Source organism: Protomyctophum bolini, assembly GCF_963924005.1.
Source record: "Protomyctophum bolini genome assembly, chromosome: 24".
NCBI classification, from domain to species: domain Eukaryota; kingdom Metazoa; phylum Chordata; class Actinopteri; order Myctophiformes; family Myctophidae; genus Protomyctophum; species Protomyctophum bolini.
This window is the reverse complement of record NC_137885.1, coordinates 7,086,762-7,104,153: the sequence shown is the minus strand read 5'-3', so window position 1 is coordinate 7,104,153 and position 17,392 is coordinate 7,086,762. Positions and strand designations below refer to the sequence as shown.

The window sequence follows — 17,392 nt, the reverse complement described above, 5'->3', positions numbered from 1 at the left end:
AAATAGCAGATCTACAAGCTCATAGCGCGCTACGAGCTTGTAGGTCTGCTATTTTTGAAAAATCGAAGAACGACTGACATTTTTTAGAATCTGATCTCGGGTCAGAATGGGTTAATCAGACCAGTGTGTGTCCAGTGGAAACCTCGTATGAATCTGATCTCAGGTCAGAATGGGTTAATAACCCATTTAGGCCAGACGTAAAAAAAAATATTTTTTTCAAAAATAGCAGACCTACAAGCTCGTATAGCGCGCCGGCGCGCTATATGAGCTTGTATAGATCTGCTATTTTCCAATAGCTAAAGTATAACATAATGCTTATAGTTAAAACACCAAAAGGCGTTGCCGTCCAGAATGGGTTAAAAGTCACAACTCACAACTGTATACATACGCATGATCCATAGACTGAAAATAGTCCCTTAACCCATTCTGACCTTAGATCAGATTCATACGAGGTTTCCACTGGACACACACTGGTCCGATTAACCCATTCTGACCTGAGATCAGATTCTAAAAATGTCAGTCGCTCTTCGATTTTCCAAAAATAGCAGACCTACAAGCTCGTAGCGCGCCACTCGGTGGCGCGCTATGAGCTTGTAGATCTGCTGTTTTTCAATAGCTAAAGCATAACATGATGCCGACACCAAAATGGGTTCCCGTTCAGAATGGGTTAATGTCTAACGGTGAATGAAGAATACAAACGTGAATAAAATACTTGAGTTGAAGTGAAACGGATGCAATTTTAACAACAGCAAATCAATATATATATATATAAAAAAATATTGATAAAGTCCCCATAACACCGCTCATATTGTGGTGTGGAGTGTTTTCTACTGAAATCCTGTGTTTGCATTTGCAAAAATATTAACCGTAGAATAAATTAGACCTTTTCTAACACCTACTATAAGGCTAAACCGCCCCATGGACACCCCTGTGTGAACGAGTTCTGCTTGAACCACACGGGCACGCCCGTGCACGCACGTTCTGAGCGCGTGCACGTTCTGAGCTCGTGCACGTCACAGTTTGAACTGGGAGTGAATAATACATTTTAAAAGACTTGGTTTCATTCAACATAATATAGTATTTTGAACCAAGTGGTATTTTACAAGGAAAACACCTTTCCGCCTAAACTCCTAAACTGTGGCGGAAGTATGAGCATGTTGTAATACTACTGAAGTATATGAGCATGTTGTACTTCAGAAAAATAAAACGAAATAACTAAGTTACTTTAATAAAAGGCCTGGTTTCAAAATTTGACTTGAGCAACTTGCCAACTTGGCATCAAAATATACTTAATGCCAGATGATGAAAATAGCAAATGACGATGAAGTATAATAGTGGTTCATTTGGTTAATGTAGGTTTTGTAATAATCAAAACAAAAAAAAAGACGTAAGTTGTCACAATGGAATGTACCGATACTCTGAGGTAGTGTAGAGAAACAATGGTAATATTCAAGTAAAGTACTGAAGTAGAAGTACTATAGTAAATGTAATGACTAATGAGTTGCTTTCCAGCAGCTGTGTGTGAGTCCAGTAAACATCGTGTCAGTGCTCCGTAGAACTCAGTGTGTAAAAACCAGCATCAAACATTGTTTTCCATATTAACCCATTCTGATCGGGAACCCATTTTGGTGTTTAGCATCATGTCATGCTTTAGCTATTGAAAAATAGCAGATCTACAAGCTCATAGCGCGCCACCGAGTGGCGCGCTACGAGCTTGTAGGTCTGCTATTTTTGAAAAATCGAAGAACGACTTGACATTTTTATAAATCTGATCTCAGGTCAGAATGGGTTAATCAGACCAGTGTGTGTCCAGTGGAAACCTCGTACGAAATCTGATCTCAGGTCAGAATGGGTTAGGAAGATATGAGATGCCAACGCTTGCCATGCTCTGGTGGCAGAACGCGAGGCCTGGTCTAAACATTGGCTCCTCCGTGGAGAAACAAAGACCTTCCAAAAGCTCTCTGTGCTTAAAACAATATGTACAACCCTTCCAAGATCTCTCTGCGCTTAAAAAAAAATGATGTATAGCACTTCTCAAAGCTCTGTGCGATTACAAAAAAAAACAAAACATGTACAGCCTTTCTCCAAGGCTCTCTGTGCGCTTATGAAATCCATGTGCAAACCCTTCCAAAAGGATCTCTGGCTTACAAAAAAAACACGTAAAACACTTCCCAAAGCTCTGAGTGCTTACAAAACGATGCACAGCCCTTCTATGCGCTCACAAAGCACAATGCAAGCAATCAAGCAAGAAGCAAATAGGCTGAAGGCCATGAGCCTGACATGGTGGCTTTTATAGTGACAGAGGAGAACAGAAGCAGATGAAAGCAGATGATTCTCTGTGGCGACCCCTGGTATAGCCAAAAGAGGAAGAATCTCACAGTGATTTCAATTTGTGAGTCATTGTCAGCTTGTAGATTGGCTATTTTCACTATTCGTCAAAGACACATTACAGAGGGGGATTAAGTGCTTAACGTGTTACGCATGGGATTACGTGCTTAACCTAGTGTCAATTTATGTCAGATGTAATCAACAAGAGATGGTTGAAAAGCACTGCATCAGAGGGCTTCTGCTAAAAGGAGAGATTGTTCTTTCTGCACACTGCGGTGAGAGAGAGAACCTTGAAGGCTGGCCAGAGGCTGACGCCAGAGTTAGCTTCTTAACCCATTCTGACCGGGAACCCATTTTGGTGTTTTAAGCCTTGTCATGCTTTAGCTATTGAAAAATAGCAGATCTACAAGCTCATAGCGCGCCACCGAGTGGCGCGCTACGAGCTTGTAGGTCTGCTATTTTTGAAAAATCGAAGAACGACTGACATTTTTTTAGAATCTGATCTCAGGTCAGAATGGGTTAATCAGACCAGTGTAGTGTCCAGTGGAAACCTCGTATGAATCTGATCTCAGGTCAGAATGGGTTAAAAAGTTAGCTGGCGATTTGAGGGCTGAATACTTTCCGAGAGGAAGGCTATTTTCCGAAGGCTCTGGCCGAGTCTCTGTTCTCAAAATGACCAATGTGCGGACAAAAGCATGCTGTCCCAGACTGCCCTAAAACACCCTGGACAACGCTCCACACGTCCCAGACTCTTCTCCCTTCCCTAAAACACCCTGGACAACGCTCCACACGTCCTAGACTCTCATCCCTTCTCTAAAACACCCTGGACAACACTCCGCACGTCCCAGACTCTTCTCCCTTCCCTAAAACACCCTACCTAGACAACGCTCCACACGTCCTAGACTCTCCTCCCTTCCCTAAAACACCCTGGACAACGCTCCACACGTCCTAGACTCTTCTCCCTTCCCTAAAACACCCTACCTAGACAACGCTCCACACGTCCCAGACTCTTCTCCCTTCCCTAAAACACCCTGGACAACGCTCCACACGTCCTAGACTCTTCTCCCTTCCCTAAAACACCCTGGACAACGCTCCGCACGTCCCAGACTCTTCTCCCTTCCCTGAAACACCCTGGACAACGCTCCGCACGTCCCAGACTCTTCTCCCTTCCCTAAAACACCCTGGACAACGCTCCGCACGTCCCAGACTCTTCTCCCATCCCTAAAACACCCTGGACAACGCTCCGCACGTCCCAGGCTCTCCTCCCTTCCCTAAAACACCCTGGACAACGCTCCGCACGTCCTAGACTCTTCTCCCTTCCCTAAAACACCCTGGACAATGCTCCGCACGTCCTAGACTCTCCTCCCTTCCCTAAAACACCCTGGACAACGCTCCGCACGCCCCAGACTCTTCTCCCTTCCCTAAAACACCCTACCTAGACAACGCTCCGCACGTCCCAGACTCTTCTCCCTTCCCTAAAACACCCTGGACAACGCTCCACACGTCCCAGACTCTTCTCCCTTCCCTAAAACACCCTGGACAACGCTCCGCACGTCCCAGACTCTTCTCCCTTCCCTAAAACACCCTGGACAACGCTCCGCACGTCCCAGACTCTTCTCCCATCCCTAAAACACCCTGGACAACGCTCCGCACGTCCCAGACTCTTCTCCCTTCCCTAAAACACCCTGGACAACGCTCCGCACGTCCCAGACTCTTCTCCCTTCCCTAAAACACCCTGGACAACGCTCCGCACGTCCCAGACTCTTCTCCCTTCCCTAAAACACCCTGGACAACGCTCCACACGTCCTAGACTCTCCTCCCTTCCCTAAAACACCCTGGACAACGCTCCGCACAACCTATACTCTTCTCCCTTCCATAATACACCCTGTTGAGTATTCCACTTGTTGCCACGACAACAGACATTTACGGCGTTGTCACATTGACTATAAAGAAGGGCTACCGTCCTAGAGGGCAGTTTAGATTAGACCAGGTCAGACAACAGTAAGTAAGGAGGTCCTCCAGACTCAAGTACAACAGATCTCACCCAGTCTCAATAAGACCATGGGCCCCCTTCAGGCGACCTTGGCTTCACCACTGTTTTGCCAGATGGCATTTTCACACAGCGAGCTGTTTAACACAAAGCTACACAACAGACACACAATGAAAACCTGTTTAACACAAAGCTACACAACAGACACGCAATGAAAACCTGTTTAACACAAAGCTACACAACAGACACGCAATGAAAACAAAGCTACACAACAGACACACAATACAAACAGGTTCAACACAAAATCTACACAACACACACACAATACAAACAGGTTTAACACAAAGATACACAACAGACACGCAATGAAAACATGTTTAACACAAAGCTACTTCAACAGACACACAATACAAACAGGTTTAACACAAAAGCTACACAAAAGACACACAATACAAACGGGTTTAACACAAAAGCTACACAATGCACAATGAAAACAACACACATGGAAATGGATGGAATGGACTTAATGAAAAACCAGCAGATGAACCAACACCTGCACACACACACACACACACACGCATGCACATGCACGCACGCACATAGGCCTGCACACACCATTTGAATTTAGGACAGGCTTATTATGTACAATAAACTAAACTAATTGGGTGCAGAAGAACTTGGTGAGTCTGGAATGAAACACAAACATCGGAGTAGACGTTAAAATGACGCCAACCATGTTTGTGAGTGAAATATCCCTTTAAGACTCTCACACAACAACCTCACAGTCACAACGTGTCACAGTGGGTGCGACGCGTCGCGCAAGAACAGCATGCCGCAAACAACCAGCTCAAAACACGTCATATACCTCAGCGTTTTCGGCGAGCGGCTATACAGTAAGAGTACAGTAAAAGTACAGTATAAGAGTAGGCTACAGTCACACCTCCATACCGGACACATCCGTTTGGTGTGGGGGTGGGGACGGCTGAGCTTTTCTCTTCTGACTTACGTTGGGAGTGGTTAAACTTACAAAGCCAAAATGGCTTTGTAAATGGTAAATGGTGCATTCATCCAAGGCGCTTTACAGATATTGTGCATTACATTCACCCATTCACACACACATCCACACACACCGACGCCGGTGGAAACCATGCAAGGCAAGGCACCAACCTGCACATCGGGAGCAATTAGGGGGTTCAGTGTCTTGCTCAAGGACACTTCGACAATAACTCTGGGGGAGCCCGGGTTCGAACATATCCGGTCACTCTATACCCCTGAGCCGTGCAGTCAAAGCAGTCAAACCAGATTCTGGTGCCGTCAGAACGCGCTGAACGAGGCTCATGCCTTGATTGACAAGGTGGTGAGGGCTGGTCTCGGAACCTATATCGGTTGGATTATACCAGGAACAAGAGACCGTTTATAGCTATTCCTTATGGACCTCGCTCTGTGGATTATATATACAGAATGTCGTGACTTGACTTTTCTTCTCTTTTTGCCTTTGCTTTTCCTCTACGACGGGCACCTGCCTATACGGATTACACCGACGTCTCTACGTTATGTGGACGACGCGGTCGTTGCGCACCGACGTGTTGCACCTGATCCCATGTGTGGACAACGAACTGACGTGTTTTGTCACCTTGTCACCTTTAACTATCGTCATTCGTGAGAAAACCATGCACAGCGTGCGCCTGCTGCTATGCTCACGCTCGTTTTATATCTTATCTCGGGCACCATGTACAGAGATATGTTTTTTTTTCTTGTTTGATCTCACTCCACTCTCCTTCCTCCCTCCCCCCCGTCTTATACTTCTATGATAACGATACGATGAGAACGACGCACAGAAACTAATTTCCACCACTTCTTTACTTCCGTAGACATTGTGATGTGACAATATAAAGCTGATTCTGATTGGCTGCAAAGCGGGGCTCAACATGCATCGCTTCTTTCCTATTGGTTGGTTGACCCCATGGACAACAAAGTCTACCGATGCCCCCCCCCACAAACCCCCGACACGCACACGCGCACACACACACACACACACAGGAGTGGCGGATGGATGGATGGATGGATGGATGGACAGATGGATGGACAGATGGATGGATGGATGGATGGATGGATGGATGGATGGATGGACAGATGGATGGATGGACGGACAGATGGATGGTGACTAGACGGACAAAATGGCCGACACAGAAAAGGTGGAGGTGTATAGAATGTGTTACCGGGCAGACTTGGGTTCCACATGGCGGCTTTTGGCAGAGAGAGACCTCTGTGATGTTGTCTGTTCCCTGTGGAGAATGACATGGTTATAGCATAGATCTCTCTCTCTCTCTCTCTCTCTCTCTCTCTCTGATCAAGTCACTAACTGGAAGTGAAAGCTTGTAAAGAGTCAAATGAAGGGAAAACCCTGCTGACATGAAGCAGATGGAAAAGCCCTTCTGGCGTGTGTCTGTGTGTGTGTGTGTGTGTGTGTGTGTCTCTGTGCATGGCTGTGTGCATGTGTGTGTAAAAAGCCCTTCCAGCATGTTGAGTCTTTTCCACTTCTCTTTGAATCCAACAGAGCCAACTGTTCTCTAGAGAATGTCCCGTGTGTGTGTGTGTGTGTGTGTGTGTGTGTGCGTGCGTGCGTGCGTGTGAGCGTGCGTGCATGGGAGAGTGAGGACTACATTCGTTCTGAAACCCAAAGCGGGACCGGTAATGTCAAAGCATGACCCAACGGTCGCCAACATGCCAAACCACCAGTGTGTGTGTGTGTGTGTGTGTGTGTGTGTGTGTGTGTGTGTGTGTGTGTGTGTGTGTGTGTGTGTGTGTGCGCCATGACAACACAACACACAGTGTGTGCAGTATAAAACACATAATGTCTCTTATAGACCACGGGGCTAAATAACCTCCACAACCATTAGAATCAGAACCCTTCGTGAAAACAGTTCGTCCCCGATTTCAAGCTGCGCTGCAGATCGAGTCCCGAGGCCCCTAGCACATCATTTATCTCTAAAGACACTATAACATCACAAAACATTCACCACAACAATACCGCCGGAATCTAAATAATAGTTGTTTTCAGTGGTTGAACATGCATGCTGCTCACCGTCACCAATCAGAAAACATCAACGAATGCTTTGTGCGGCTGACTTCAATATAGCGCTGAGGCTGATGTTTGTCAATCGGCCCGTTGACTCTATAGACCATATATACGCACCTCATTCATGCCCATGTATGTATACGCACCATTATGCATCACCTATATGGTGCGGGCTGCAATGTGCATGAATGTGCACCGTATACAGGGGCGGTCTTAGGGATCTGGAGGCCCCGTTTCAAGACCAAATATGAGCCCCCCCCCCCCCCCCCCCCCATCACTCTTGACAATAAGGGCCTTTCTCAGCCCCAACCCTTTCCCATTGTTTACATTGTGTTTATAGGAACAAAGATGGCTGCAGCGCCAGCAGGGGGTCATGGGGCGGAGGTGAGCGAGGCGACATTATGCCCTCACTGGGCTGCGTTCACACATTCAAGACAAGTTGTCTCGTGAGCAGAGCTATAGGGTCAGGATCTGGAACTAGACGAACCAGAGCAACCGGATCCAGCATGGAGGAACCAGATCGGAGGAACCAAGAATCACATTTTGTGTTTCCAGAAAGAAAAAAATACATTTGTTTTAATCAGAGCTGCTATGTTGACTTCCATGTCTGCTATAGTACACAATTACGATACCAGTGGAGGGTTTCATATCCGTTCCGCGTTTCACATCCTCCCTCACGCCACCGGCCATCGTGGTCCTCGTCACCGCGGGGACCGACGGGCGCAGGGGCCCACCCATCGGCCTCAGGGGCCCGCCCATCGGCCTCAGGGGCCCTGCACCCTGCAGGGGCCTCAGGCGCCCCAAGGGCCCGCCCTGCAGGGGAGGCTGGGGCAACAAGGGAACAACAGTTCTCCTGTTGCCTCCACCTATACAAGACCAGAAGTCAATCAATATAATACAACAGTAACCAATCCGTAATCGGAAGTGAGAGCGATCAGCAGCCAATAGGAGCCATGATGTTAGTGATGAGGATCTATACCGTTACATACATAGATATTATATATTATATTGCCCCCCTCCCCCAAGTATTGCAAGACGTTCTTACACTGTCAAAGTGCAATGTGGATGAATGTATTCCATGATGAAATATACGGCACCAAAGTCTGACATCACCGCCGCTAGGGGGCGCTATACCCCTGGGTCACAGAGTTAGTATATGGATAGAGGAATCATACAAGGATTGTGTTTCACAAATAAACAAATCGACCAGGTGATTTTTTACTCATCAACTGATGGTGAAAAAGTACTAATTTTAGAGGATATTGATTTCAAATGTATAACTCAATATCATAAACCAAGTGGTTCCCAAAGTGGGGTCCGGGGACCCATAGGGGTCCCTGAGAGAGTTCCAGGGGGTCCCCATGAGGTAAATGGTAATCATAGGAACCAAAAGGACCCTTATGGGTCTGGAACTCAAAGAGTGTACAAATGGAACCAAATGGACCCATTTGTATACACTCTCAGAGTTCAATTAACTTTGATTTTTACAATAATACATTGGGGTCCCAGAGATAGAAATGGGGGACCGTATAGCCTAATGCAGGTCAAACTGGGGGTCCTTGAAATGAAAATGGTTGAAAATCACTGAGTCGTAAAAATCTTCTCTTATGGGGAGGGGGTCCTTGGCATATATTTTCAAATGGGGGTCCGTGGGCTAATGAGTATGAATTTAGGGGGTCGTTGACATGAAAAGGTTTGGGAACCACTGTCATAATTGACACGGAGTCACATACTGACAAAATCGCCAGTAGTTTTTCTTTTTTTTAATCACAGTTTTATATGACACAATCTAATGTCTCTCTATGGCAGTGCCAAACTTTTTCATGTCAAGGACCCCCACAAAATGACACTAATCAGCCTGTGTACCACCATTTGAAAAGACATGCCAGGGACCCCCAAAAGAGAAGATTTTTTTACGGCAATAGCAGAGATTCTCAACCTGTTTAATTTCAAGGAGCCCCAGTTTGACATGCATTAGTCTTACGGACCCCCCCCCCATTTAATGGCATTTCTATCTCCGGGGACCCCCAATTTATATTGTAAAATCAATGTTATTTTAACTCTGAGAGCGTACAAACGGAACCATTTGGTTCCATTTGTACACTCTCTGCGTTACAGACACTCTCTGCGTTACAGATTTGGTTCCAAATGATCATTTAGCTGGGGACCCCCTGGAACTCCCTCAAGTACCCCATGGGGGTCCCCGGACCCCACTTTGGGCCATGATGACCCAGCGGTATAGGGGGAGTGACATCAGAACTTCGGTACTTAATGAATTAATTGGAAATTAATTAATTTCCAAATCATGGGAATGGGCTCTATGCACACACGCCATTTTGGAAAGACACTTGGGCCCCTTTCCTGCTTCCTTCACAGGTGTTACCCATGATACTATAATGAAGGCTCTGTTCCATTCGGGTCAAACAGAGTCAGTGTTAATGATACTAATGAAGGCTCTGTTCCATTCGGGTCAAACAGAGTCAGTGTTAATGATACTAATGAAGGCTCTGTTCCTTTCGGGTCAAACAGAGTCAGTGTTAATGATACTAATGAAGGCTCTGTTCCATTCTGGTCAAACAGAGTCAGTGTTAATGATACTAATGAAGGCTCTGTTCCATTCGGGTCAAACAGAGTCAGTGTTAATGATACTAATGAAGGCTCTGTTCCTTTCGGGTCAATAACAGAGTCAGTGTTAATGATACTAATGAAGGCTCTGTTCCATTCGGGTCAAACAGAGTCAGCGTTAATGATACTAATGAAGGCTCTGTTCCATTCTGGTCCAACAGAGTCAGGGTGGTGCTGTGCATGTTGGCTCACTGGATTGATTAATTGATTGATTGATTGATTGATTGATTGATTGATTGATTGCATTTCTTATTTCACAGTATGTAGAATGGGTACATTTCAAACAAAAGCACAAGTCAATACAAAAACTGCTCCTTGTGTACGAACCACAATGAAGCATTTACACTAGTTTACAACAGGGTGCACCATGGGAACACTCCAGTGTGTCTCAAAGTGTACCTTGAGTGGGTTCCAAATGGACCCTTACAGGTCAATTCCATTTGTGCACTCACAGAGTCGGGGGTCCTTGCAATTAAAAAAGTTTGAGAACGACTGTACACCAAATGGAACAGAGCCTTAATTAGTATCATCGGTGACACCTGTGATGGAAGTATAGGGGGAAGGGGACCGGGAGGCAGGAATAGTTTAATGTGTGCATATAGAGCCCATTGGAATACAATGACTTTATTCCATGATGTATAATGTCCAATCATGGAATAGAGAATGGACGTGATGGTATATGATCAGTGATCACAGGCCTTCTGAAGCGCTCACGGTCTCTGTGAATCGGTCATAAGTCAGCCAACGCCGAGCGCAACACCGCCATGACCCTCCAGAGTTCAGCATGCAAACATCAGGATGAGATGTGCAGCAAAGAGCATTCCACTCCAGTCCTGTTGGACAAAACCAGTGGACATTCATCTGGTCGGACGGACGGACGAGGACAGACACGGTTAATCAACAACAAGAACAGCGCAACAGCGAATGGGGCCACAGCGAGATGATCACATGACACGGTGAAGACAGACACGGTGATGAGGTCATCATTACCCCAGTTGTTATTATTATTGGCCTGTTCCCCACCACCAAGGGCGGGCCTCAGAAGGGATGAAACGTCCTGCGATTGGCTGACAGCTGTATATGGAAAAGACAAGGTTTCACTGTATATGCAGACGATACTGTGTCATTTGCTATATTGTGTATTGTTGTGCATTCCTGTTGACTATATAACCCTATAACCCGCCATCCTAACAGAAAAAAACCTGGAAAAGGTGACCCAAACTCCCTGCAGCGGGTCAAAAATACTTTCATTCCGCACTCTGAAAAGAAAGAAGTGAAAGAAAAGAGGGAAATGGTAAAGAGGTGGTAAAGTATAAAGTGGTAGATGTGTCAATTACCAGAAGGGCTACTATATCTCTTCTCTGTAGCGTTAGAGGACAACTTGGAGCGGTTCTGTCCTCGTAGAGCCAGCTCACTGTGGGGGAGGGGCTTAGCTGGCTGGGTACTGGCGGCAGTAGATGCAGTAGGAGTAGATGTAGTACTAGTAGTACTAGTTGCTGTAGTAGAAGGAGTAGTTGTAGTAGCAGTAGTAGTAGTAGTAGTACTAGTAGTCGTAGTAGTAGAAGTAGTAGTAGTGGAGGCTTTGGGGGAGAGGACGTCGAGGAACGCCGGTATTGCGTTGGCGCGTCGATAGCTGTCATTTCTAAGACCGTTTCCTCTCCCTGGGAGAAAAGAGTATAATAGGACAGTATACTGTAATGTAGGTTCAGTAGCATCATAACGAAGGCCATAGCTCTGTTGTTGCGCATGGCCTCTGAAAAGGGCTGCAGGGTGAGCTGCAGGGTATAGGGTATAAGCAACCTTCCGCCAGGCGCTCACTCTCCCGTCATGGTGACTCTATGGGACGTTCCTTTTGGTGGAGCGTTCGCCCCAGGTGGGCATGGTTATGTCTAACGAACCTAACCCTATTATAACCTCACAAAAACGATATGCCTTAAACCTTAACCCATTTTGGACTGATGTCTGAGATTTTGTTTTGAAGCTTCTAAATCCTAAAAAAAAATCAAATCTGAAAAACCTCTGTTTCTATGTCAGTGGGTGCTCAACTTTTTTCATGTCAAGAAGAACCCCTAGAATTATCTCTATTGGGCCACAGAGGACCCCCATCTCAAAATATGTAGTTCCAGGGACCCCCCCGCCCCCCCCCCCCGCCCAGAAGCCAATATTTTAGTTAAAAATGTTCGCTCTGAAATACATATTCAAAGATTTGCGCCGCATTTTCACGACTTTTCAAAAATAGCAGACCTAGATCTGCTATTTTTCAATAGAACAGAATGCTCTAAAACACCAAAAGGGGTTCCCGCCCACAATGGGTTAACCCCAACCTCACAGAATAATAATAACCTCAAAACCATGACGCCCACCTGGGCGAACGCTCTGCGATAAAGAGTCAGACCCTGCAGGCTGTATACTGTATATAAGTCCCCTCGATACAGCCGCCCCAGCTGCGCTGATCATGTCCATCTGTGTCTCCGTGATGTGTTTCTGTTTGTCTGGGTAGGTTATTTATTTTTATTAGATTTGGGGAATATAAGCTATGAAGGAAGAATTTGGCCAACTTGTTACGCGGTGGTGCACCAAATTTGATACAGATGTCCCTTTTTGGCTCATCCTATAGTATAGAACCTCCTAGAAGGGGGGGGTGCACCGAAAAAAAACTTAAAACAAAAATAATGAAAAAAAGCCCCCAGAAGGATACAATTTGGCACATACGTCCCTTGGGCCATCCCTAAGACATCATAGAAGAAGAAGGGGGTGACCAAAGGGAGTGAGTTATTGACAAAATTGAAAATGGCCGCCTGCTGTCAGTGTTCGACACAAAAAAAGACAACAAAACAATCTCGTAAAAGCATGAAATGTGGTGCCTTGGGGTGATCTTATAACGCGTCACACAAGGGCTGCCCGAAAACATTTTAAATAAGAAGTGACACTCGGGGGGGCGTGCGAGTGTCAGCATGCAGTCCTTTCCATGCAGTCTGAACAACCAGCAGAGCCAAAGAACGCAGCGCACGCACACACGCACGCACACACACACACACACACACGCGCACACACACACACACACACACACACACACACACACACACACACACACACACACACGCAGCATGGATGGATGGATGGATACATACAAACATACGATACATAGACAGACAGACAGACTATGATGAGCAGGTCTCAGCACAAACAGACAGAAAGCAGCTCTGTACTGTACCGTACCGTACCGTACCGTACCGTACCGTACTGTACCGTACTGTACTGTACTCCATGACTCTCTCTCTCTCACCTTTATTTATCCGGGGCGGTCCTGCTCTCTTTTCACCCTGAATTGGTCCTCAGGGTTTCATGGTCCTCAACGACTTTCTCAACTCTCAGATATAGATAACGTCGTACACCACCGGTTCTCAATGGTTCCCATGTCAGGGACCCCCCGAGATGAAATGTACATACAGTGGTTTTCCTCAGGGACCCCCAAGATGAAATACAGTGGTTTTCCCCAATCATACTGTGACAGTATGAGTCAGTTTGCAGAGGTGTGACTTCCATAGGTACCCAGGTACTTTTAAATACCTAGAGGTACCTATGGGTGTCAGGCCGGCAGAAAGGAATTGAACCCCACCGTATATCTATAGGCCAGGGGTGCCCACACTTTTTTTGACTTGAGAGCCACTTTCAGAATGACCAGCGCAACAAGATCTACCCACCCAAAAAAAGAAAAGGTCAGATCCAAAGACATAAGACAAACACACTTGGAATGGGAAATAGAGGGGAAATGGAACTGGTAGGGTTTTCTTTCTACCGACAGTGTGTACTGTAATATTTTGTGGAATATGTGGAAAGTGAGTGGACTACCTCGACGCGCCCAAGGTCTCCTGTCTCACTGTTTCCTTACTCTCCACAGTATATATAACTTTGTATAATGCTACTGACGTTTGTGCGCACGACAATCTTGAAAACAAAGTAATACATTGTGGGGTTTGAGCTGACGCGCCCTTTCTAAATGTCAATCAAAGTCACCTTAATTAAAGTGGAACATTTTTTAATTAATTTTTTTTTTTTTTAGGGGCATGTAATGTGATACCTGCCTGCACAGACCTTGTGATCTATACTGGCAGATCGCGACCTATACCTTTTGGGCACCCCTGATCTCTAGGCTATATTCGGAGATTTTTCTATAGAGGCTATATATGCACATGACATCATCGTCAACGGAAGTGAAAGAAAAGCTGACATAAACGTCCTATCGTAGTATATAGTACACAACGTTGAACTATGTAATTGTAATATACGGAGAGCTTGAATTATGTTCTTTCTATCTGCAAAGTGTTTGTATCTTACGCTATACTTTCTGTCAAGAGATTCCGTACAGCTGAATATTAATTTAGTCGTATACGTTCACACGTCATTCACACGTATACCAAACAACAATTAAGCACAAATGTTTGGACAAACCATGTGACTCCCATTGGAAAAGCATTGTGGTGGCCCCAAAAAAAACCCCCCCAAAAAAACATGGACCAAACATTTGCTTGATTGGTGTTTGGTACGTGTGAATGAGGCCTGAGTGATTTCCAACTCCAACGCTGAATGCTGTTCAATGTTTTGCCACTCAGTCGAGATTAGGGGGGGGGGGGGGACGGACATGTGCATACTCTCTCTCTCTCTATGGCAGATCTACAAGCTCCTATAGCGTGATCTGTATAAGCTTGTAGATCTGCCATCTTTGAATAGCAGGGCCAAAGTATATATAAAACATAAAGTTAAGTCGACTAATTTAGCTGGGGACCCCCACAAAGGACCACCGCTTTGAGAACCACATGGTGTACAATATCACGAGGACACTCAAAAGGCATGCTGCAGGCATGCAGCCAATCGCAAACAGCCGCGAGCTCGTCCGACGACTGCCAGTATAAAGCTTTATACGATTCAATTGATTGTCATTATTTTACCCGACGATAGCTGAGGCCATTGGGGGCGGGGATTCGTTTCCTGGATGGTCTCTGGTGGTTCTGTTGGAAAATCATTCGTAAATCTGTGGTTGTTTGTGTGTGTGTGTGTGTGTGTGTGTGTGTGTGTGCGCTGTTCCAGTACCACCTCAGCCTCCTGATCCAAGCCTCACATGTCACATGGTATGTGGCGCCAGAATCGGGCTTCATATAGCCATCTACAGTGGTACATTGTCGCCAGCAACGATGACCATACTGCCAAACCCACAAGCACAAGGAAGCTATACGTCATCTTCGACAACGATGGTCTACCAAGGAGGAGGAAGGAGGAGGTGTGTGTGTGTGTGTGTGTGTGTGTGTGTGTGTGTGTGTGTGTGTGTGTGTGTTTCTGCGCGCGCATTTAGTTCAAGGGTTAGTGTGTAAATAGAGGAAGTGATAATCACCAAAAGACGTCCTGGAGGATCCTGGGAAACCGAGTGTTTTGAACTGTGGCGAGAGACGAGTTCTGTTGTGGAGCGCTGTGGATGCACACATATTACACACATTACGGTATAACATATACTGTATACCAGACACATTATGGCAACAGAGCTGTGGCTGCACGCCCATTGCACACATTACAGTAAAATACTGTATACTACTACACACTATGGTAGTAGCTGGGGATGCTCACATATTACACACATCACGGTCACATATAGTGTATTATAGGCCTACACATTATGGTAACAGAGCTGTGAATGCACACATAGTACACACATTATGGTAAAATATACTGTGTATATATATATTAATAAACTATACACATTATGGTGAAATACTGTACGTACACTATAAATATTAAGGTCATAATTTATATAATAACACAAACCAGGTCGTGGAGGGAACAAAGCACGAGGTCCGACAGGGTTCTGTAAAACATCAAAATGTATTTATAAACGTTGTCTGTTAATTAATGTGTTCAATGTAAACTTTTCCCTCTACACCAAATGTCTTTGTTAAGAGGGGAGTAGTGACCTTTTTTTTCTAACCCATTTTTTCACCCAGTGTCAATAATCTAATGTAATCCTATGGCCGCTACACTTCCTCTGCCAACCTGAGGAGGCTCATGCTTCCTTCTATGCATGAGGAGTCCAAGCTGCTTCTTTTCACCTGACAGGAGGGAGAGTTTCACCGGCCGGGCGTAGCGCGTGGAAGGAACACGTTATTCCAACCAGTTCCTTTCCCCTCCATCAGGCTCTGACCAGGCGGAGGTAGTTTAGAGACCAGGATTACTGCATGTTTTTTGTGAGGGTATCTACCCTAGGGGACACGGGGAGAACATGTGAGGGTACCTACCCTAGGGGACACGGGGAGAACATGTGAGGGTACCTACCCTAGGGGACACGGGAGAACATGTGAGGGTACCTACCCTATAGGGACACGGGGAGAACATGTGAGGGTACCTACCCTAGGGGACACGGGGAGAACATGTGAGGGTACCTACCCTAGGGGACACGGGAGAACATGTGAGGGTACCTACCCTAGGGGACACGGGGAGAACATGCAAACTCCACATAGAAAGACCCTTTCGCCAACCCCGCCTCGGGTATGGACACTGATGACGCGGAGGAGAGGACACACCCCCAGCACCCACAGCGTCCCCAGCGGGAATCGAACCCAGGACCTTCTAAAGCTGTGAGGCGACAGCGTCACCGACTGACTGTGCCACCGTGTTCTGTAATTTAACTTACACGCGTTCAATAACTGCATGTTGAACACTTGCAATGCAATGTGCGACGTTGTGCGTGCTTGCGTGTGTGCGTGCTTGGCTGCTTGCGTGTGTGCGTATACATACCATGGGCTTGGCCAGAGGATTGCGGACCTTGTAAGGCTTAGGAAGGCCCTTTTCTGACAGACAGACAGACAGACAGACAGACAGACAGACAGACAGACAGACAGACAGACAGACAGACAGACAGACAGACAGACAGACAGACAGACAGACAGACAGACAGACTGACTCAGTGATTTTGGTATTGGTTAGTGATTGGTTGTCATGTACAGGTGTGATAGGTTGACAAAAAAAGGTTCAGCAAATATTAATGGGATGTACCTGTATATATTGATTGATTGATTGTTTATTTATTTTCGTGTCATGCACACCTTGTGCCCAACCCTCATGGGTTTATAAGACACCATTTCACATTTGCAATTACAGCATGTTTTACAATACATAATTTATGCATTTTACAGCATGTTTACATTACACAATTCATTATATTACACCTCAGATGTATACAGAGTACTGTATACAGTAAGCTTGACAAATAAAATCTGCTACAACGAAAGTCCCTTTGGCAAAACACATCTCCATTTTTACATAGTCATTTAAATCTAGGAAATCCCCACATATAGTAGACATCTTATTAACCAAAATATCCC

The 17,392-nt window shown here is 45.8% G+C and overlaps 1 protein-coding gene across 8 annotated transcripts in view; it reads right to left on the bottom strand.

The window, feature by feature from the left end:
• The window catches only part of LOC308311508 (target of Nesh-SH3-like), a 51,190-nt gene that overhangs the window by 13,702 nt on the left and 20,096 nt on the right, over positions 1 to 17,392 (bottom strand). For 2 of the 8 annotated variants that reach the window (XR_013963658.1, XM_080758203.1), the window contains exons 6-13: positions 16,806 to 16,858; positions 15,840 to 15,879; positions 15,412 to 15,486; positions 14,972 to 15,031; positions 11,360 to 11,683; positions 11,013 to 11,096; positions 8,030 to 8,263; positions 6,538 to 6,603 (exon numbers count right to left, since the gene is read on the bottom strand). Coding sequence is in view for 7 of the 8 variants with exons in the window: in XM_080758203.1 (XP_080614329.1) it covers positions 6,538 to 6,603; positions 8,030 to 8,263; positions 11,013 to 11,096; positions 11,360 to 11,683; positions 14,972 to 15,031; positions 15,412 to 15,486; positions 15,840 to 15,879; positions 16,806 to 16,858 (936 nt within the window). In the remaining variant the exon portion in view is untranslated. The remainder of the gene's footprint in view (positions 1 to 6,537; positions 6,604 to 8,029; positions 8,264 to 11,012; positions 11,097 to 11,359; positions 11,684 to 14,971; positions 15,032 to 15,411; positions 15,487 to 15,839; positions 15,880 to 16,805; positions 16,859 to 17,392) is intronic. The other 6 variants (XM_080758204.1, XM_080758206.1, XM_080758205.1 and 3 more) reach the window with 6 other exon arrangements.